The sequence below is a fragment of the Hylobates moloch genome, unplaced genomic scaffold (genome assembly GCF_009828535.3).
Source record: "Hylobates moloch isolate HMO894 unplaced genomic scaffold, HMol_V3 SCAFFOLD_18, whole genome shotgun sequence".
In the NCBI taxonomy this organism is placed as follows: Eukaryota; Metazoa; Chordata; class Mammalia; order Primates; family Hylobatidae; genus Hylobates; species Hylobates moloch.
This window is the reverse complement of record NW_026652293.1, coordinates 77,841,658-77,864,461: the sequence shown is the minus strand read 5'-3', so window position 1 is coordinate 77,864,461 and position 22,804 is coordinate 77,841,658. Positions and strand designations below refer to the sequence as shown.

Below are 22,804 nucleotides of genomic sequence, written 5' to 3'. Positions count from 1 at the left end.
TCCTGGCCAACATGGTGAAACCCTGTCTCTACTAACAGTACAAAAATTAGCTGGGTGTGGTGGTGCGCACCTGTAACCCCAGCTACTCAGGAGTCTGAGGTAGGAGAATCACTTCAACCTGGGAGGCGGAGGTTGCAGTGAGCCGAGATTGTGCCACCACACTCCAGCCTGGGCAATAGAGCAAGACTCAGCCTCAAAAAAATAATAAATAAATAATAGAAAAAATAAAGCCACATAGTTAGTAGTAAATTGTGATGGCAGCCGTAAGAAACAAACACCTGTCTCTCAGCCTTCACTCATCTACCCACACACATTCATTGTTTTCTTCCCTGCACCTATTGCGCCAGCACCAGATAAATTCTTTCTTAACACTGTGGTTCTTGGCCGTGGCCAAGTTCAAACCAAGGCCTCGGTCCCACCTGCAGATATTCTCATTTAATTCATCTGGGGTGTGGCTTAGGCATTAGGATTTTTTTTTTTAATCTCCCAAGTAATTCTAGTGTGAAGCCAAAACTGAGAATTCCTGCTTTCAGGCAAAGAAATCTTCCCATTCCCCTGCTCCGAAATCCCCATTGACTGTGTCCTGCCTACCAGATAAAATGTGATACCAGCAAACACATGCTGCTCTACAACGTCCAAAGTGCATTCAAGTGCATGCATTATGAAGATTTTTACCAGATGAGGTAAGAATTATTGCTGGGGCAGTTCTGTGAAACCTCATTCTAACAGATCAAAAGGCCTCTAGCAAAGATGAACTTCCTTCTACACGAAATTCAGTGAAGTCTCTCCTTCCCCTCCCATTCCCTCCATCCCTCCCACCCCCAGCTTGGAATGATGTCTGCAGTTTCAACAGTATGAGACTTATGTAACTGTAATTACTAGCTACCAATGGAGAGTGGCTGTGGTGTGCTTGTTATGATGATTCTATAACAATAGGGAAATCTGAGACAATCGGAAACCAGCGGTGAGTGTGAGTGACCTCTCATTCTGTGGTGGCACCCAGATGAAAGAACATGACTTGTGCATGGACCAGCCGATCCGCAGGGTAATGGGGTTTGTCGTGTGAGATGAGAAGCCCACATTCTTGGCTGTCCTGCAGGTTTCTGCAGGGACTCCTTGGTCTGCAGACCCCATCCCGCTTCTCCTTACCAAGCTTTTCAGTTAACGGAAGGCTCACCAGGTGTTAATAGCTTCCTATTGCTGCTGAAGCAAAATAGCACACATTTAGCAGCTTCAAACAACATAAACTTACCCTCTTAAAGTTCTGGAGACCAGAACTCAAAAATGGCCCTGCAGGGCTGGCTTCTTCTGCAGGCTCTAAGGGAGAATCAGACCCTTGCCGTCCCCAGCTTCTAGAGGTTCCTTCTTCCATCACAAAGGCAACAGATTTGCATCTCTCTCCTCTCTGACCTCTGCTTCTGTCCTTCCACCTCCTCTCTCTGGTTCTGATCCTCCTGCCTCCCTCTTTAAGGACCCTTGTAATTACATTGAGTCCACCCAGATAGTCTAAAATGATCTCCTTGGCCGGATGTGATGGTTCACGCCTGTAATCCCAGCACTTTGGGAGGCTGAGGCAGGCAGATCAACTGAGGTCAGGAGTTTGAGACCAGCCTGGACAACATGGTGAAACCTCATCTCTACTAAAAATACAAAAATTAGCCAGACATGGTGGTCCATGCCTGTAATCCTGAGGTTGAGGCAGGAGAATCGCTTGAAACTGGGCGGTGGAGGTTGCAGTGAGCCGAGATCGCACGGTTGCACTCCAGCCTGGGTGGCAGAGTGAGACTCCGTCTCAAAAAAAAATAATAAAATTAAATTAAATGATCCCCCATCTCAAGATCCTTAACTTAATCACATCTGCAGAGGCCCTTTTACTATGAAAGGTAACACACCCACAAATTGTGGGGATTAGGGTGTGGGCATCGTTGGGGGGCCCCTATTCAGTCTACCACACCAAGCAAATGCCCAGATTGAAAGTATTTTTGAATTTTCCTAATAAAGTCTGGGTGTTCCCTTCAGACGACGGCCCCATCCATATTCATAAGCTGTGACTACCCTTTTGGAATTTCACCCTGAACACTCTAGCCTTGAGAAATGCCTGTCCTTGACCGAATATACAAATTGATTCTTTTTTCTGTGTTCACAATTTGTCAAAAAGCATAAAGATATATAACCTAATATCCCTTTGACCATCTATAAACAGGAGAAAACAAAACCCATGGTCTTAAGAATCTCTTCCACGTCATAATTTGTCTAATCATGGCATCTTACACTATTGCCTGGCTGGGCAGACGCAGCAGCAAGTGGCCCCAGTGCTGGCCCAAGAAGGGGTGTGCTGCATATTTCAGGGCACAAGTGGCTGGATGAGCCCTCAAGAGCTGCGAAGAACATGGATGAAAATCCTATACTCCTGACCTGCTGGAAACACCCACCCCTGTTCCTTCTTGAAAGTGGTTCAGCCGGGAAGAGCACGTGTATACCTCATCTCCCGACATCAGCCATGCTAGAACACACGCTTCTGCTTTCCATGAAGCCGCTATCGGCAAAGCCTCTGAGTACAGCAGCACTTGGTGGGCCTCACAGAGCCTCACCTCCCTCCCGCAGGGGCACTTGGAAGTCCTCTAGCACCAAGTTCCCCCAGGGCTTCTGATCTCGGAGGAGCAAGTGTTATGCACCGCAGAGGTCCTGCCATTTAGCAAACCGTGATATATGTGGAGGTTGCTGCTGCTTTTACATCCTTTTGTGCCCATACTTTTTTTTTTTTTTTTGAGATAGGGTCTCGGGTCTCACTCTGTCACCCAGGTTACAGGCAGTGGTACAATCACATCTCACTGCAGCCTGGAACTCCTGGGCTCAAGGAACCCTCTTGCCTCACCCCTCCTGAGTAGCTGGGACTACAGGCATGCCACCGTGCCTGGCTAATTTTTTATTTATGTGTAGAGAAGGGGTTTTACTATGTTGCCTAGGCTGGTCTCTAACTCCTGGCCTCAAGCAGTTCTCACCTTGGCCTCCCAAAGTGCTGAAATTACAGGCTTGAGCCACCGTGCCCAGACTGTGCTCATATCTTAAAATGTAAAGTCCAGTAATGGCTGTGCTTCACAGGCACACTCATTTCTAAAGCTGTAATAAAGACCACCTCTTGATGACTTCTGCCAGAGTTCAGTCCCGCATTATCTCTCACATTCATTCCAATGCATGTTTTTAGAGAAAGCAGGAAAAATTGTATCAAGAGCATTTTCCTGCAACTCAGAGAATGCACATGGACGGCCTTCATTGCATCAACGGTCCACTATGGATTTATTACTTGCATATTAATCTAACATCTTCTGAATTTTCTTGACAAGTTCAATTGAGTGAAATCCTATGAAATAAAGTCCTTCTATCCTTTCAAATGCCCCTGTATTGAGTGTGGCATCAAAATGCCAGCTAGGTTCTTTTCACTGCATCTAAGGATTTATTAAGTATGATTATGATACTTCAGGTTAAAGATTAGCTTGGAATCAAATAACTGGTGGTTTCCACCTAAATCCTTGGGTTCTAGATAGGTCTTTGGCCTGGAATTCTTTCCTAAACTAGGGCCAGTCACGGAAAGTAATCGTAGTGCATCCCTGAGATAGGAGCTGTCTCTAATAAAGAACAACATTTTCACATTAGCTGCTGTGAGGGACATGAGAATAAAATGAGTCCCTGTTGTCCAAGAGTGTGTGATTTAGCAAAAGAGATCAAACTGGGATTTAGAAAACTCTGAACAAAAGAAGCTTCAACTCTCTCAGCCTCAGGTTTCTCCTCTGGTAAATGAAAGGGTTGAAATAGATAATTTATACTGGTATTCCTGCTTTATAGTTCATAAAATATTTTCACACCTTCTTCTTAATTGTTCCCTATAATCACCCCATGAGGTAGGAATTTCATAGGTAAGGAAATAGACTAAGATGTCAAGCTACTAAACTGGTTTAATAGTTGGTAGAACCACAGGCTTGAACTAGATAAGACTCTGTCTCCAAATCTCCTGCCATGATGCAAAAGCCAGTTACCATCTTACAGAGGTGGATTCTAACACCAACATCACCAACATCCTATAATTCTGTGTGTTATATGTACAGTCTTTCCTGCAGTTATTGACTATAATAAATGTTAATCAGGCAAAAGCAGCTGCCATTCAAAAAGAGGTAACTAATCTGTAGTTGATTACAAGGAACTAATCGAGACACATCCTTTCAAAGTCACAATTTCATGTGGTCAAATGAAGGTTGTAACACATGGCTACAAAGATGGAGAACAATAGACACTGGGCCTACTTGGGGGTGGAGGGTGGGAGGAGGGTGAGGATGGGAAAACCACCTATTGGGTACTATGCTCACCACCTGGGTGACAAAATCATTTGTACACCAAACCCCAGTGACACACATTTACCCACATAACAAACCTGCATGTGTACCCCCAAACCAGAAATAAAAGTTGGAAGAAAAAAGATGAAGATTCTAGAGCAGTGATTCCCAACCTTTTTGGCACCAGGGACCAGCTTCATGGAAGACAAATAGGGGGCAGAGATGGGATGAAACTGCTCCACCTCAGATCATCAGGCATTAGATTCTCGTAAGGAGTGTGCAGCCTAGATCCCTCACAGGCACAGTTCACAGTAGGGTTTCTGCTCCTAGGAGAACCTCATGGCACTGCTGCTCTGACAGGGGTTGGAGCTCAGGAGGTAATGCCCACCCACCCGCCACCCACCGCCTGCTCTGTGGCCCGGCTCCTTAACAGGCCACAGAGTGGTATCAGTCTGTGGCCTGGGGCCTGGGGACCCCTGTGCCAGAGAATTTTCTGCTTTCTCTGTGTGTGTATAGATTATACTAAATGTCTGCAGATGAACAGAAGAAAGTCTTTCTTTGAAAGCCCATCTTATAATCTCCTATTAAATCAATTTTCTAAGATATTTAATGAGAATTATCTTTGTGGTTTGTTCAACATTTTTGATGTCATCTCAGTACTTCCTAAATTACTCTTTTAAAAACCTCTCTGGATCGATTCCTGTTTATCTGTGATGCTTACAGGTTCCTGGTCTTTCTGGAGGTGCTTTAGAAATGTGAAGGATATAGCAAAAGAGAATCAAGAGAACCAAGAATCTTCCTACTGCAATCTTTGGAGATTATTACACAGTGGTGTGGGTCACAGGGATTGAGGGATTCGAGGGACCTTTATGGCCCACGAGACGCAGGTTTCACCAGGCTCACTGCTGGAAGGCCTGTCCGCATCGTTGTCATCCTTGCTACGTCTAAATTGCGGAAAGGCAGAATCGTCTTCTCCCTCATGTCTAGAGGCTCGGGTTCTGCGGGTGTGGAGCCGCACCCTTGGTAGTGACAAGGTCTAGGTGCTTCTCTGCCCGGGGAACGGCTCTGGCACTGATCCAGAGGCCATCTGCTTTGTGGGGAGGGAAGTGGGAGTGTGGGTGAGCAGGAAAAATGAGGTCAGCTTTCAGAGCAGTCAACCATCTCTGACGAGCTGGCTAGACTGCGAACGGTACAATATTTACTGCAGGGAGATATCCGCAACAGGAGACAGTCTGGCCAGACCCAGAGCCCCCACCCCAGGGCGTCAGGACGACACAGTCACAACACAGGGGACGCGGATTCATAGCCAGGCACCAAATCTCTTTATCCCGGAGAGATTTCCTCTGGTCCCTTTATTACTCAGGGGAAATGCACGAATTGCTCTGTTCTGGAGTTGGAAAGAAGCAATATAACATACCCAGGACGGCCACAAGTTGGCGGCTTGTGCGAATCTTGGTTGTATCCGGCTTTGCCACATTGGGCGGGATTAGGAGCCTGTCTGCATGCCCCCAAAGCAGCGGGGCATCTCTTCACCTCTGCACTCACCTGCCTTCTGTCCCACTGCGAGGACCTCAGGACAGGAACCAGGGTTGCCAGCCCAAGGCTGCAGCCCCACCCACCACCTAGCACAGGGCCTGGTACTTGGTTAGAGATTAATAAATACTTGTACAGCAAATTCTCTTTCATCTGAGTTTGGGAAGAAAGAGGAGGAAGAGAATCATTGCAGAAATAAAAGAAACGCACAAATAATCCCTAATCGGCCGTTTAAGCAGCATCGTCAGTGTTTCCGCCTTACACACAAACTTTCACCTCACTTTGAATATTTTATAGGAAAGCACCAGTTTCATGCACATCTGTCCTTGCTCATCAGCGCTGGCACAGCCACTAAGTCTTCTAACCGGCCCCTGCCACACGTGACAAGAGCCGGAAGAGTCCTGGATGTTCACCTGAGCATTTTATTTATAGTAGCAAAGATCTAAATTCTAATTAATTGATGTTTGGCTATATATTAGGTTGGTGCAAAAGTCATTGCGGTTTTGGCCATTGAAAGTAATGACAAAAACCGCAATGACTTTTGCACCAACCTAATAAATTAGGACATCTCCAGAGTGTGGATAATATTCATATAATGAAATATGCTACTGCTAAAGATAATATTTTAGGGAAACATATAACGGCGTGGGGAAATGTACCCAATGCATTAAGTGAGCTGCAGGTCACAGAATTGAACCTGGTCACAATTTTACAAATTGCAAGTGTATGAAATGCTAGAAGGAAGTATCCCCAAATGTTACAGAGTTTATATCTGGGTGACGTCGACTTTTAAAGTCTTATTTAAACTTTCTCATGTATTTTAAATTTTATTTTACAACAAACATGTTACGTTTGATAATTTTCTAAATGGTATATTTTAAAACTGCAAACAAAAAAAGCAAATTATCCCATGATGCAAAGAAGCCCTTCTCTGTTCCTGCCCTAGAAGGTTACTTCCAAGATTAGACCGTGAAGCACCCCGCAGGACGCCACTGGTTCCTCATTACATTTATATACACATCTCAGAAAATTCTATCCAAAAGTCTAGGGGCAGTGAGGCTCCTGCAGGTAAAACGAGTTCTTTTCTTTGTGACACCAGGCCTGGAAAAGATGTTGGCAGCTTACTCTGTGGTAGCCTAGGAAAGTTGGAAGAAACCGTGGTAGGCAAAGCCATTCCCTGGGCAAGGGGAGAGCTGGTGCTGGTTCTGCCATTGGCTGTGTGGCCACAATCAGTCCATTTCTCTAAGCATCATATTCCTTATCTGTAAAAGGAAGATCTAACACTTGCCCCACCTACCTCAGAGGCCTCCTGCAGGGTTAAAGGAAATATGTATATGTTAGATTTTGTAAATCAGAAAGCACCCAGTTAAGTGAAAAGTTCAACCGTCCAAGAATGCTAATATCGTAGGATAATGATCAATGTTTCCCACTTTCTTTCAAGATAGCAAGAGATATGAACACTCAAACACTCTACAAAAAGTCACCAGGCATTTTGTCAACCACATTTAACTCACTTCACGTTTCCCTGTACCTTGTCTGGTGTACCAGAACTATGCTATGTGTTCACTTGACTTGTTCTTTTTCTCCTTGGCTCATGGGTAGATTGGCTTCCCCAGCTTCACCAGTGGGAAGGTGGGGTCGAGAGACTAAACTATCTGTCTGTCTGTCTGTCTCTCTCTCTCTCACTCTTCTTTTTTCCCAATTCAGAGTCTTGCTCTGTCACCAGGCTGGAGTGCAGTGGTGCAGTCTCAGCTCACTGCAGCTTCTGCCTCCTGGGCTCAAGCGATCCTCCCATTTCAGCCTCCCCAGTAGCTGAGACTACAGGTGCATGCCACCATACTTGGCTAATTTTTGTATTTTCTTAATAGAGATGGGTTTTTCCCAGGATGCCCAGGCTGGTCTTCAACTCCTGTGCTCAAGCAATCCACCCACCTTGGCCTCCCAAAGTGCTGGGATTACAAGTGTGAGCCACCGTGCCCGACAGAGACTGGATTCTTGTCACTGGAATATAGATGTAAGCAACGTACGTCCCTTCCAGGCAAAGCTGGGCCCTAAATCCTCCTGTGAGATCCTCCACACACTATCTCTTCCCTCATTTCCCAGCTGGCTACAGAAGGTCTGGTGAAGGACTCTTGAGGCCCCTGGAAGATGGTGACGCATTTGGTGGAAGAAGTCTGAGTCCTCACATCACAGTGGAAGGCCACCCACCAAACACCCCCTATGACAGACCCAAGTGAGAAATAACCTGAGGTCTCCAAGATCATTTGCTGTATGTACCAACTATCTCTCGGACTAACACACCCTTGACCGTGGCCGCCTCTCCACTCCAGTGACGGTCAATGCTCTCTGCTGCTTCCCACACCACTGATGCAGGGGATATAGAGGCCACTTGCATTAAAAATCCAGTCCTCATCCAACAGAAAACCCACCCAGGCAAAATCAGAATATCTTTAAAGATTCCCTGGGAGATTTAAGACCTGTGTTTTATTTCTATGGGGAAACTTGGGGGCATGTTCTAATTTAAATAACTGAAAAGGAAGAAACACTTTTGGCAGCCCAATCCCAGTAGTTCTTAAGGTGAGTTGCAAATAGAAAAGAGTTTGGGTCTGTCAAGGGAGGAGAGGTTAAGAAGGGCGTCTACACCTCTTTTGGAAGGTACAGACAGGGGAGGCAGAGCGCCAACACGGATCACTGTTCCTTCGTATATTTTATTCTTAGCAATGTCCAGCACTTCCACAGGTTGCTTTAAAACCATGATTCCTGGGACTCACAATATCCTTTGGTTCAAAAGCCTCTCACTCATCTCACTCTCACTTAATATCTAACATCTCTGTTAACAGGCACAACAATGATCCCCTACTATATGGCAGACATTGGCCTACATGTCATGCAAACACTACCTTATTTAATTCTCGTGACTCACAGCCATTTATAAATGAGGGACTTGAGCCTAAGACAGGTCAAACCGCTTGTGCCAAGTCACACTGCTAATAAGTGGACAAGTCAGGGCTTGGACCCCAGTCCAAGTATCTCTACTGCCTACCTCTTCATGGCTATGCCATGTGGTAAACCTGCTGACTGGGAAGCCGCTGGCATCACCTGGACCAGCAGGGCCTCTCAGGAAGGAGACACTGAAGAGCAGAGAAAGGGCAGGTGTGGAAAGTTTGGTAGATACAGCAACACCCTCTCAAAGCAGGCAGGCCCGGGTAGGGCACCTTGATGAGATCTCTGTGGGGGCCACATGAAAACACTAGGCTCTGAGTTACAGGGCTCCCGGGAGGAGGCGGAGGAAGGAAGTGCTGCCTCCTTCTCTGCTTTCACTCTAGCCAGCCCTGCTCTTCCTGGCTCATACAAGCTACTTACCTGGTATGGGTACAGGGTGACCCCGTTGGTTCTCGACAGGGACCAGGTGCCATCCAGGTACTGGTGAGCCTGGATGGCCACCGAATTGAGGATGTTCCCATTGCTTGGACTGGTGGCCATCTGGAGGCTGACCTTGGCCTGGTGGGTGGGGGACCCGCTCTTCTTCTCTGCCCCATTGCTGACCCCAAGGCTGCTGGGTTTGCTGCCGTGCTTGTTGGCGAAGCCTGTGTAGTTGGAGGTGGCATAGGGGGCGGGCACAAAGGCCCAGTCCCTGGGCTGCTGGAGCCCACCCACGTGCCGGGACCCCACCAGGGTGGGGATGTTGGAGAGCGGCGGTGGGGAGCCGGGCGAGGCGTCGTAGTGCTCACTGCCAGCTGCCTGCTCCAAGGTCAGCACCATCTGGATGGCCTCCTGCTTCAACTGGTTCAGGTGAGTGGCACAAATGTCACAGCGGTTGTCCCGGTCGTTCCATGCCTTCCGGATTGTGTTGGGGACCTGGAGTTTGTCGTGAATCACAGCCGAGAAAGCAGGGTCCTACAGAACACAGAAGCAGAGGGAAAGGTGATTCTGTAACTCCAAGGCTACTAGTGCAAGTCAGATACCTGGCTTATGAGTTAAGCCCTAGATGTACTCAGAGTTTGCTAGCTTGATTGGCATTCAACAGAAATGAGAAGCCACACTGGCAGAAAAGCCTCTATTTTTGATAAACACATTTGACAAGTGTAAGAATTTTATAGTGAAAACTTTTAAAAAGAAGTTAAAAAAATAAATAAGACTTCTAAGTATCTTCTTCGCCAGGCTGGTCAAGAACATTCTTTTTTTTTTTTTTTGAGACGGAGTCTCACCCTGTCGCCCAGGCTGGAGTGCAATGGCACGATCTCAGCTCACCGCAACCTCCACCTCTGGATTCAAGTGATTCTCCTGCCTCAGCCTCCCAAGTAGCTGGGATTACAGGCACCCACCATCACGCCCAGCTAATTTTTTGTACTTTTAGTAGAGACGGGGTTTCACTGTGTTAGCCAGGATGGTCTTGATCGCCTAACCTCGTGATCCGCCCACCTCGGCCTCTCAAAGTGCTGGGATTACAGGCGTGAGCCACCATGCCGGGCAAGAACATTCTTATTCTTACATCCACTGAAGAATTATAGCCATCCCTGGGCTCTCCCAAGGTGTTCAATCAGAAGGAACAAACATTTGTCCAGGTATCATGGGGGATGAGTGCAATTCTGGACCACTATACTGAGGCCCCTTGGCCCCCTGTTACCACAGAAAGTTAGTTGCAGATGGAGGTGCAACCTGCAACCTCAGAGATTCTGTTCCAAGAAAATCTTGGCCTTCTCAGCATTGTCTGCTAAGTACCACTGGAACAGAAGCATTTAATGGATTTAATGAGAACAATGTCTCTTATTTACTTTGCTTTAGGATTACACAGAGAAACAAGCACCAGGAGTGTTCGCTGAGTGTCAGTTTCCAGTTCTGCCACTTGTGACCTTGGAGTTCTGCAGTGACCTCACACAACTCACTTAACCTCACCGAACCTCTCGTCTGTCACACAGGGCCATGGCCTCTCCTTATCGTAAGGACCTTCCAGCTCCATGACTCCATTCGTGGGGGAATGGGGATAGGAGAGTGTGGTCTGTGCGTATATGAACAGGGCTACTACGCCATTTGGGGGGTTCAACAGTTGTTGTTGCAGGTAATTGATAACGCTCATCTCAAGGCTTATTTACCTCCAGGACATTAGGTAGAAAATCTGCCCTTCTGAAATTCACTGTCAGCTTGTATGGGGTAGAAGCCCCATCAGAGCTGAAGGCGGTTTGCTGAGCTGTAGGCAGGGAGGGAGTTGTGAGGCAGTGACGGGGGCAGGAAGATCAGCAGTTGGGGGGTGGTTCTTAATTATGATCCATCTTGATTACAGGCTCCAGCTTTTTGTTTTCCCTGTTTAACTGCCCTGAACAGCTCCTCAGCGTGCACTGATTAATTGATTAATAAATCAAGAGGCCTCTTTACACGGCAGCAGCAAGGGGTGGCTCAGGAGGGAGACACTCAAGACAGCCAGACACAATGATGGGAAGCAATGGGAGGTTCAGGTTGAGCGAGTCTGGTTGAGGAAGTGATGCAAACCGTATGAGGCCTGCCTCGAGGCGTTCTCCTCAATGACAGGGCCAGAGTCTCTAATCACAACTCAGAGCGTGCAGTAGGACCTGAAAGGGCCCCTTAGGGACCCTTCCAGAACACAGCGTCACCTCAGTTTACAGATAAACAGGTCCCAGAGGGTTAAAAGCGTGGACTATGCCTAGATTTCTTGACCACCAGATCATGATTTTTCACTTTAAGCCAAAGAGCCATATCCATCAATAGATTCCCATTCTCCCACAGACACAGAAGGGTTCCAGCCCCATGTTTTCACTAGGAAATGTTCATTCATTCAAACGGGATTTATGTGGGCCCCAGTATATGCAAAGATACAGTTTCTTGTTTTTTTTTTCACATAACCAATGGCTTATGCTTTCAAGGCACCAAACTCTTTGGCTTCAAAAAGCCTCAAATCAATTGCTTATTTAGAATATTTTTGCTAACCCAATCACATGGAAGAAGTGCCACAGAAAGGAGGCAGCTCTAAGAGAAGTCATGTCAGCCGGGCGTGGTGGCTCATGCCTGTAATCCCAGCACTTTGGGAGGCCAAGGAAGGCGGATCACAAGTTCAGGAGATAAGAGACCATCCTGGCCAACATGGTGAAACACCATCTCTACTAAAATACAAAAAAATTAGCTGGGCCTGGTGGCAGGTGCCTGTAGTCCCAGCAATTCAGGAGGCTGAGGCAGGAGAATCACTTGAACCAGGGAGGCAAAGGTGAGCCAAGATCACGCCACTGCACTCCAGCCTGGTGACAGAGCAAGACTCCATCTCAAAAAAAAAAAAAAAAAGAGAGAGTGAGAAGTCGTGTCTACACATCACAGTTTATTTTCAATGCTAGGCCTTGGAGTCTGGATTTGACTCTGACCTAGGGACACATCAACCCTCCAGAAACTGCATGAGCCATCCCTGGCTCTGTGGGCGCCTCTTCTCTTTTCTTCCTTGTTTTCACTCCTCTCCCTTGAAGCACCACCTTCTTTATTCAGCTTATTGCCATTTGTGGCTCAGCTGCTGACATTTAACAAGCAGGTACTTTGGTTCCCAGCACCCCCAGTGTTGCCCCAGGCTGGGGGTCTGAGGGTGCATGAGAACAATACCCGTTCTCTGGTAGTTCACAGTCCAGGGGGCCTTCTGGGTTCCTGGACTACCTAATGCTGCATGCCTCTGCTGCCATCTCTAGCCCAGTCTGTAATGACTCACAGGACCAACCTGTACGTACATGGAGCTCAGTGCTCCCCCGGGGTTCACAAGACATCAGCACCAACTCCAGCTCCTCACAGCTGTCCTCCACTCACAGCTGTGCCAGCCAAAGCAAGCCCAGCGAGCACCAACAGAGCCATTCAGCACAGCTGGGCCCACCATCAATCCGACTGCCACAGCCAGCCAGGAAGTAGACAACAACCCATTCCTCTCTCGACCAGGGAAAGGCTGAGACTGAGAGTCTTTAATGAAAAGGTGGTTGCTGGCTGATGTCAGAGGCATTTCTTCAATGAAGCCACCCTTGGTCTAAAACCCTTTGTGAGTTCTCATCATCAAAAGGCCTCAGTAAATCAAGTGCTTATCCACACATTATACATAAATATTTTAGTACAACTCACAACTTTAAAAAGGCACGGTCAACAGCCATAGCTTTCTGTAAGTGCTGAAATAAAGAAGATCTGCCTTAAGGGAGGGTAGTCATAAACAGGAAGAAAAGGGAAAAGGAGGTCGGGCGAGATGGCTCATGCCTGTAATCCCAGGACTTTGGGAGGCTGAGGTGGGCGGATTACCTGAGGTCAGGAGTCCGAGACCAGCCTGACCAACATGGTGAAACCCTGTTCCCACTAAAAATGCAAAACTTAGCTGGGTCGGTGGTGCATGCCTGTAATCCCAGCTACTCAGGAGACTGAGGCAGGAGAATCTCTTGAGCCTGGGAGGCAGAGGTTGCAGTGAGCTGAGATCACACCACTGCACTCCAGCCTGGACAACAGAGTGAGACTCTGTCTTAAAAAAAGAGAAAGAGAGAGAGAAAAGTAGTGTTCAGAGCCATAGACGCCTCGAATTATACCATGCTTTCCTCACATGGACACAAAAAGAATGGCAGTGGCCCCAGGAGATGGACTGGGGCCATGTCCTCTGGATCAGCTGGCGCCAAAAGAAGCATCCAGTCTGTCGTGCTGCCTAGCTCGTGGGCTTCAGAGACATCTGTATTGCCTAGCTCTGATCCATCCTGGGACCTCAGACAATAGTCTCATGGGAGCAGCGATGGGCCCACCCACAAGCCGAACGTCTATGTTTAAGGTCCCAATTTTTATTGGCACTTGGGCAACATTTTCATCCTAAATTTTTAAGTTTAAGGATTCGATACTCAGAACACTCTTATCTTTCAGGAATATATACCAAATCATTTTTTTCCCTACTTCTCCCACGAAGAGGAATACAAGAAGACACATAGGTGGTGGGGCACCGTGGCTCACGCCTGTAATCCCAGCACTTTGGGAGGCTGAGGCGGGCGGATCACCCGAGGTCAGGTTCCCTCACTAATTTCAAAAGAAGAGAAATAAAGATAATGTGGCCAAATCTTAATTAGCCATTGTCAGAGAGGAGAGTTTAAGCATCTGAAATTGAAGGATATTCCCAGCATGCCAGCTTGGGGATGCTACTTCTTCCTCGGGAAGATTTTTTTTTTTTTTTTTTTTGAGATGGAATCTCGCTCTGTCATGAGACTGGAGTGCAGTGGTGCAATCTCGACTCACTGCAACCTCCGCCTCCTCGGTTCAAGCGATTCTCCTGCCTCAGCCCCCTGAGTAGCTGGGACTACAGGCGTCCGCCACCACACTCGGCTAATTTTTGTATTTTTAGTGGAGACGGTGTTTCCCCATGTTGGCCAGGATGGTCTCGATCTCCTGACCTCGTGATCCGCCCGCCTCGGCCTCCCAAAGTGCTGGGATTACAGGCGTGAGCCACCGCGCCCAGCCCTTCCTCAGGAAGATTTTGTTCATCAATGCTTATCAGCTCCCTGACCTTTACATCTCCTGTTCCGCCTGTGCTTGACGGGGAGTGAAGGACCAAGGAGACACAGAGGGTCATTCTCACCCAGAGTATTTCTCACCGCGAGACTCTCTTCGCCCCATTATCATGCTGAATCTACACAGCAAGAGTTTACTGACGGCGAAAAGGTCAGTGTCCTCGATTCCTGTTTTTCATGAGCTCCCAGAACCACACACAAGGCATGCGACCACCGCAAAGGGAAGCCAGGAACCAACCAGAACGTCTGACAGAGGAATCACGCCCCATGGCTCTGGGTAGGGAAGTCACCACCCTCAAGATTCTATCCTCCACACTGACACGACATGTGCATGGACAAAAGTCCCCAAGTGGCTCACTCTGATTAGCAAAGAGGACACAAATACAGCACATTCTCGAAAGATGGGGAAAGAAGAGGGGAGTGATATTTGAGAGAACACAGGGTGTGTTAGAATTAGGGTTTGCTCCAGGTGAGGCCTGAGACGGCCAAAATAACAAACGCAGTAGTGACAGCAATAAGGCCATGCCCTGAGATCACAGGGGCACCCCTGCACCCTCTCTTGATCGCCTGCACCCCTACTTGATTAGCATAAAACTCAGGTAGAAACTTCCTTCGGTCCTACCCGGAGTGTGAACCCAAGGTTTGTCATTATGGTTCCCAGTCTGCTTTGCAAGCCCACAGCCCTTCACCCGGTGATGATGATCACACAACGGTGCGTGCATGAACACCGCACTGAGCACGTGAACACGCTGAATGTAAAGGCATGAAGACACGCTGGGTAATAAGTTCACAGAGACAAAAAAAGAAAAAAAATACTCTCCGGAGGAAGAAATGTTAAATGTCAGACCGCAGTTGTTCTACATAAGAAACCAAATTACCCTGGGATGTAGCGGCTGTGCCCAGCCTAAGTGATTCTGCTCTGGATTACTGCAGAGAGAGGTGATCCTATGAATGACTTCCTTTTGAATGAACGTGTTCCGCAAGCGAGGCAGCTGGGAGGGCCAAAGGCAGGTGGGAACGCAATTAATAGGGCTGCTTGCCGCAACATGTGAAAAAAGCATTGCCAAGGTAAGACTTTTCCACGTCAAAAGAAAAGGGAGATGTTTAATTAGAACTTAACATGATTAAGAACAGTTCATAAATTACTCAAAAGAAAGGGTGAGGCATTTCTCGTCACAACCCCTGAAAATGCTTTTATTTACTTATTTTTGAGACAGAGTCTTTCTTGCCCAGGCTGCAGTGCACTGGCGTGATTTTGGCTCACTGAATCAAGCAATTCTCTTGCCTCAGCCTCCCAAGTAGATGGGACTACAGGCATTCACTGCCACACCTGGCTAACTTTTCTGTATTTTTAGTACTGATGGAGTTTTACCATGTTGGTAAAACTCAAACTCCTGACCTCAGGTGATTTGCCCACCTCGGCCTCCCAAAGCTCTGGCATTGCAGGCGTGAGCCACTCCGCCCGGCCAGTTTTTATGTCTAGGTCTCATCTTTTCCAACTAGATAGTATGGACGGTGTTGACTATTCTGAAAACTTTTGGTTAAGGGTATGGCAGGTTCGAGTCCTGCCTCTATTACTTAGTAGCTGAGTGACCAGGAGCTGTTTTTCACAAATCTATCCAAGCTTCAGTCTCCTTAATGTAAAAATGGGAGTTGATAATCATACTTATTTTATTAAGTAAGAATTAAATGTGATAATATGTGCAACATTTTTAGCACAGACCTGGCCCTTGGTAAATGCTGAATAAATGGTAGTAATTATTATCACCGTTAAATAAATGGTAGTAATTATTATCAATGTGACTAGTCTCAGTATCTAATACAGTAACTTGTATAAATTTAGAACTTCATATAATGTTGGGATGAGGATAAGGAGGATGATGACAATGATCTTAGGGCTTTCTTTTATCTAGGAGAATTTAGTGCTTTTGCAATTAAGAACAGAGAGGATGATAAAGAAGGGAACATATGATATTCACTTAACCACCTCCTATATCAGGTCAAGTCAAAGCCTTCTTAAAACAAATCAGCCTGGGCTCAGTGGCTCACACCTGTAATCCCAGCACTTTGGGAGGCTAAGGTGTGAGACTTAGGCCAGATCACTTGAGGTCAAGAGTTTGAGACCAGCCTGGCCAACATGGAGAAACCCCATGTCTACTAAAAATACAAAAATTAGCCAGGCGTGGTGGTGCATGCCTGTAATCCCAGCTACTCAGGAGGCTGAGGCACGAGAATCGCTTGAACCTGGGAGGCAGAGGTTGCAGTGAGCTGAGATCTCACCACTGCACTCCAGCCTGGGTGACAGAGTGAGACCCTGTCTCAGAAAAAAAAAAAAGAAAGAAAGAGATCACAATAGGCTGGGCCCACTGGCTTACACCTGTAATCCCAGCACTATGGGAGCCCAAAGCAAGGCAGGTGGATCACTGGAGCCAGGAGTTCAAGACCAGCCTGGACAACATGAGGAAAACCCAAAAGAAAGAAAGAAAAGAAAGGGGAGGAAGGGGAAGAAAGAAAGAAAAGAAAAGAGAAAAGAAAAGAAAAGGAAAAGAAAAGAAAAGAAAAGAGAAAAGAAAAGAAAGAAAGAAAGAAAATACTGGGTTCCTAGAGTTCCTGAGCTGACGTCTCTGAGCATGGCCGAATGACTGTCAGCTTCCTTCTCTATTTTAAAAGATGAAACACTCCAAGAGGCATTCATTTTCATGGAACTAAGAATCTGATGCTTCTCACCGTAACAGCCTACTGAAAACGCTTCCTCATTTCTCCCGCAAGAGTGAGTAACGCTTCGGGGGGCTTTGCTAGATGTTCGATTCAAATCACAGACCCATCAACTAACTGGTCAGTGTCTCCTAGGAGCTGCCAACCTTTTCCCAGGAAACGTAGAAAGAGAAACCTGGGCCGGACACGGTGGCTCACTCTTGTAACCTTAGCCCTTTGGGAGGCTGAGGCAGGAGGATCACTTGAGGTCAGGAGTTTGAGACCAGCCTGGCCAACATAGCGAAACCCCGTCTCTACTAAAAATACAAAAATTAACCAGGCGTGGTGGTGCGTGCATGTAATCCCAGCTACCCGGGAAGTTGAGGCAGGAGAATCACTGGAATGCAGGAGAATCACTGGAATGCAGGAGGCGGAGGCTGCAGTGAGCCAAGACTGCGCCACTGCACTCCAGCCTGAGCAACAGAGTGTGACTCCATCTCAAGAAAAAAAAGAGAGAGAGAAACCTGATTTCACATCAGCGTATCTTCAACCCTGAAAATCTTGTTCTCCAGTCTATCCCTTGGCTGTTGGGAAATAGGACCCCTTCACAAATAGATTCAGAGCTTAAGATGGGAAAGTAGATTCCTACTACATACTTAAAATGCTTCCCTTAACTTTAAAGTTCATGTTCAACATGACACAAAATAAAGTGCTGGACTATACACATATAAGCACTAATCAAGATTATAGTAGAATGCATTAAAATATTACTTTTAAATTACTAAAGCCTATCTAGACTAGATGTATTTTTTACATATAGGCTTTAATGCGCCAGCAGGCAGCAAATGGAATTATTTTCAATCTGCAAGTAGTTGTATTAGTATAAGCCTATCAAGGATTCTGTTAATTATCTAATTATAAAATTGCTTAATGTTTCTTTTTCTTTTAATTGATTTCATATGCATGAAATACTGCATGAATGTATTGGCTGCTTTGTTTTGTTTTGTTCTGAGATGGAGTCTCGCTCTGTCGCCCAGGCTGGAGTACAGTGGCGCGATCTCGGCTCATTGCAAGCTCCACCTCCCAGGTTCACGCCATTCTCCTGCCTCAGCCTCCCGAGTAGCTGGGACTACAGGCGCCCATCACCATGCCCGGCTAATTTTTTGTATTTTTATTAGAGACAGGGTTTCACTCTGCTAGCCAGGATGGTCTCGATTCCCTGACCTCGTGATCTGCCCTTGGCTGTGTTTTCTTAAACTTACTACAAAAAGATTAAATACCTAAAATTTGGTGGGGTTGCCATTGTTTTTAAAAGGTAAAATTTTGGCCGGGCGTGGTGGCTCACTCCAGTAATCCCCGCACTTTGGGAAACTAAGGTGGGCAGATCTGAAGCTCGAGACCAGCCTGGGCAACATGGTGAAATCCCAACTCTACAAAAAATACAAAAATTAGCCAGGTGTGGTGGTGCATGCCTTTAGTCCCAGCTACTCAGGAGGCTGAGATGGGAGGATCCCTTGAGCCCGGGAGGCTGAGGATGCAGTGAGCTATGATGACGCCACTGCCATCTAGCCTGGGCAACAGAGCGAGACCATGTCTCAACAGAAAAAAGAAAAAAGATGGAATCTTAACAAATAAATCATTTGACCATGTCCTACAACAAATTTAAGTACTTGCCTCGTCCCCCTGTGACCTAACTAACCCTTGTGGCCCAGTGTTTTGGGCCCCACACAATTTTCTTCAGGCCATCTTGTCACACGTCCCTCACTTCCCCCAGGAGCACCGGCACCAGCCTCCCTCTGTCCCATGGAAGCCCCTACATTTCCCAGCCTCTGCACCTTCACTTTGGTTCCTGCCCTGATGATAACTCCCTCTCTCCCTCATCAAACACGAGAACACTTTTGGGGGTAATGGATACATGCAGTATCGTAATTGTGGGGAGAGCGTCATGGGTGGATACATATGTCCAAAAATATCAAAGTGTACGCTTTAAATGTGTACCATTCACTGGACGTGAATGGTGAATTATGTATCACACTAAAAAAACCAAAGTCTTGTTCATTCATCTAAGGGCCAGCTCTTCCGCGAGGTCTGACTCGCAGAAGAATGTCACCCTTCACTGACTCGCACGGCACTTCTCTGGGTCATTCGTAGCACTTAGCAAACATTTCCTTACTTAAGCTGTACATGTTCTATCTCCACCATCACGGTAAATTCCTAGGGGGCAGAAACTGTGCCATAATTTGAATAGTAATGATAACTTCTACTCTTGCCCCCTGGAGTCCACTCTCAAGACAGCAGTCAAGGTGATCCTTTTCCATCTTACATCTGATCCTGGCAGTCCTCAGCTTGAAATCCCCCCCGGGCCCCCGGGCCCCCGCGCCACTTCCTTCAGAGCCGAAGTCAACATCCCTGCCACGGGCTCTGCAGGACTCGGCCTCCTGGTCCCTCTCTGCCCTCAGCTCCTACGCTTGCCCCCTGACTCAGCCTGCACCAGCCGTGAAAGCCTTCTGGCTGTTCCTTGAACACACCAGGAACGTCCACTCCCAGCTCAGTGACACTGTACTTGCTGTTCCTCCTGCACAGAAAACGTTCACCTGCAGGTATCTGCCTGGTCATTTCTTACCATCTTCAAGGTCTCAAGGATCACCTTTTCAGTGAGGCCTTCCTGGATCATCTAATGACAACTGCAAACTAGCCCCAACACTCCCTAACCACCTTTCTCTGCTTTAATTCTCTCTACAGCCTGGCCATCTTCTAACTAGATTCAGCTCATTGTCTGTCTCCTCCTGCAAAATATAAACTAGGTGACAGCTGGCACATTTGTCTGTGTTGTTCACTGCTGAATGCGTCTTGCCTAGAATAATGCCTGAAGTCAAGTAGGCACACAGAAGCCATGTGTCGAATGAATCAATGACTCGATGAATCCATTTTCAGTGAGAGAGGTTACCACATTGAATAGCTTCATCTTTCTTAGGAATTTTTTAATTTTTTTTTTCTTTTGAGACAGAGTCTCACTCTCTCGCCCAGGCTGGAGTGCAATGGTGCAATCTCGGCTCACTGCAACCTCTGCCTCCCAGGTTCAAGCAATTCTCCTGCCTCAGCCTCCCGAGTATCTTGGGATCACAGGCACCCACCACCACACCCAGCTAATTTTTGTACTTTTAGTAGAGATGGAGTTTCACCATGTTGGCCAGGCTGCTCTCAAACTCCTGACCTCAGGTGATCCACTCACCTCAGCCTCCCAAAGTGCTGGGATGACAGGCATGAGCCACCACGTCTGGCCTTTCTTAGGAATTTTTATCCCTTTTTGCTTTTGTCACGTTTGCTAGTATAGTTGTATTTTTGCTTGTTTCTGCTAGACTTTAGTGTCCTGGGAGGACTGGGAGGGCTTCTGTGTTCAGAAAACCCTCTGGGGCCTGTTTCTCAAAGTGTGACCTCACCACGCCCCCTGCGCAGTCACGTGGGAAGCTCACAGTGAGGCAGGTTTCCAGGTCCCCTCTCAGACTCCCTGTATCAGAATCTCTGGGGAGCCGGGCTCTGGAATCTGCATGCTGACGAGCACCCAGGTGACGGTGTGGTGCGCTGTCACAGAGGAGGGGATGGGAAGGAAGGGCGAGAGGAGGCAGGGAGAAGGAAGAAGTAGACAGGGACATCTGTCTCTCCCATTCAAGTGCCTCACCCCAGCCGTGGCCTTCAGACAGGAGCCAAGGATTTCATGAGATGCTCTGCCCTCCACCCAATGAACTACAACTCCTCCAAACAGCTGAGCGTGGGGGCTGCTGCTTTTTATACAAAATCATTCAAGACGATGATAAATAGCCCTGGAGACATAGCCCAGAGACTAAAGGTGGAATGCAGATGTCTTTTCACCAAATTCTCTCTCTACTCCAATGGTTCTTAACCACTGGGAAGTTTTTTTAATTCTTTCTTCTTTTTTTTTTTTTTTTTTTTTGAGACAGGGTCTCACTGTGTCGCCCAGGCTGAAGTGCAGTGGTGTGATCACGGCTCACTGCAGCCTCGCTCTCCTGGGCTCAGACGATCCTCCCACCTCAGCCTCCCAAATAGCTGGGACTACAGCTGCACACCACCATGCCTGGCTCATTTTTGTATTTTTTGTAGAGATGGAGTTTCGCCACGCTGCCCAGGCTGGAGATGGTGATTTTGATGCTCAGGGGACGTTAGGAAATATCTGGAGACATTTTTGGTTGTCACAACGGGGAGAGGGCTACTGACGTCTAGTAAGTAGAGGCCAGGGATGCTGCTAAACATCGTACACTGCGCAGAACACCACCCCCCATCCCAGCACCTGAAAAAAGAATCACTGGCCGGGCACAGTGGCTCACGCCTGTAATCCCAGCACTTTGGGAGGCCTGCAGATCACCTGAGGTCAGGAGTTTGAGACCAGCCTGGCCAACATGGTGAGACCCTGTCTCTACTAAAAAAAATACAAAAAATTAGCCGGGCTTGGTGGTGGGTGCCTGTAGTCCCAGCCACTCAGGAGGCTTGAGGCAGGAGAATTGCTTGAACCTGAAAGGCAGAAGTTGCAGTGAGCCGAGATCACGCCAGTGCACTCTAGCCTGGGTGACAGAGCGAGACTCTGTCTCAAAAATAAATAAATAAATAAAATAAAATAAAAAATATCCAGTCCTAGATGTCCATGGGGTCAAGGTTGAAACCTGGGCCTAGGTGCCCTCCTCTGATTCCCTCTCACCTGCTCTCACTGGAGATGAATCTCGATGCAGGATAGCAAGGTGGGTGTTCTAAACCCAGAAGCTAATGCTGGCTCTCCTCTGCCTCAGTTTCCCTTAGTGTGGAGGTACTGAACTCTAAACAGCACGCTCTCTTAATATTTTGACTCTTCCATTGTAGCTGGCAATGGGGTTAGAAGTGGTGGGTGTGTATGGCCACGCCCAAGGTGGACACAGTGCCCCTGGCTATAAAAACCCCACAGGCTGGTGGAATGCAGATCCTGACCGCCTGGCCCAGCCTCCAACTGCCCCCGCATCTGGCTACACAGGCCATTGCCCTTCCTGGTGACACAGGCAACGCTGACAGTGTCACCAGCTGTTTACGAGAGTGTGGTGGAAGAGGCTGATGCGGCCCTGAGGTCCTGACCATGTGAAACCATGGATCTGGTTCACGGCTTACGAGGCTGGTCACAGGGCCTGTCATTGGCATCTCTGCCTCTTGGCCTGGGTTTGAGACGGGACAGCTGAGGTGGCTTTTACCAAGAAATCACTTCAAGCCTCTGGCCAGATTTATATCATGGTAACTTTGCAGTTTCCTTCTCGGAGAAGCAAAACCAAAGCCATGATAAGGCAAAGTCATCTTGAAGATATCATTTGGTACAATTCTAGAGAAAACCAAAACTTGCTTTGTTTCCTCATAAAACTGCATTTATGTAGCTCAGACTTCAGATTGTGCCAGGATGCGCTTGGTGGGGGAGTCATGAAGCGTTTGGCGGGAGGTGCCCCAGGCCGAGGAGACCCTCAGAGGGTAAGGACCTGAGCTGTACATTTTTGTTTTCACTCATAAACATCAGAAATAACAACACAGCCTTCAGCAGAGGACGTAAAATCCTGGCAACGTCTGAACTTGGGGGTCCATATTCACAACTAACAACTCCAAGACCTGCCTGTGAGGTCCAGAATCTCACCACCCATCCTGAGACATCTTGTTTGCTTATTTGGGGACTGATGAATTAATCATAGGCTACTCAGCCATACTTCTTACCCCTCTTTC

General features: G+C 47.4%; 1 protein-coding gene across 2 annotated transcripts in view; it reads right to left on the bottom strand.

Annotated features, from left to right (window-relative positions):
* The window catches only part of KIF26B (kinesin family member 26B), a 568,473-nt gene that overhangs the window by 347,992 nt on the left and 197,677 nt on the right, over positions 1-22,804 (bottom strand). For both annotated transcript variants that reach the window (XM_032136981.2, XM_058430513.1), the window contains one exon: positions 9,225-9,758. In XM_032136981.2, the coding sequence (XP_031992872.1) occupies positions 9,225-9,758 (534 nt within the window). The remainder of the gene's footprint in view (positions 1-9,224; positions 9,759-22,804) is intronic.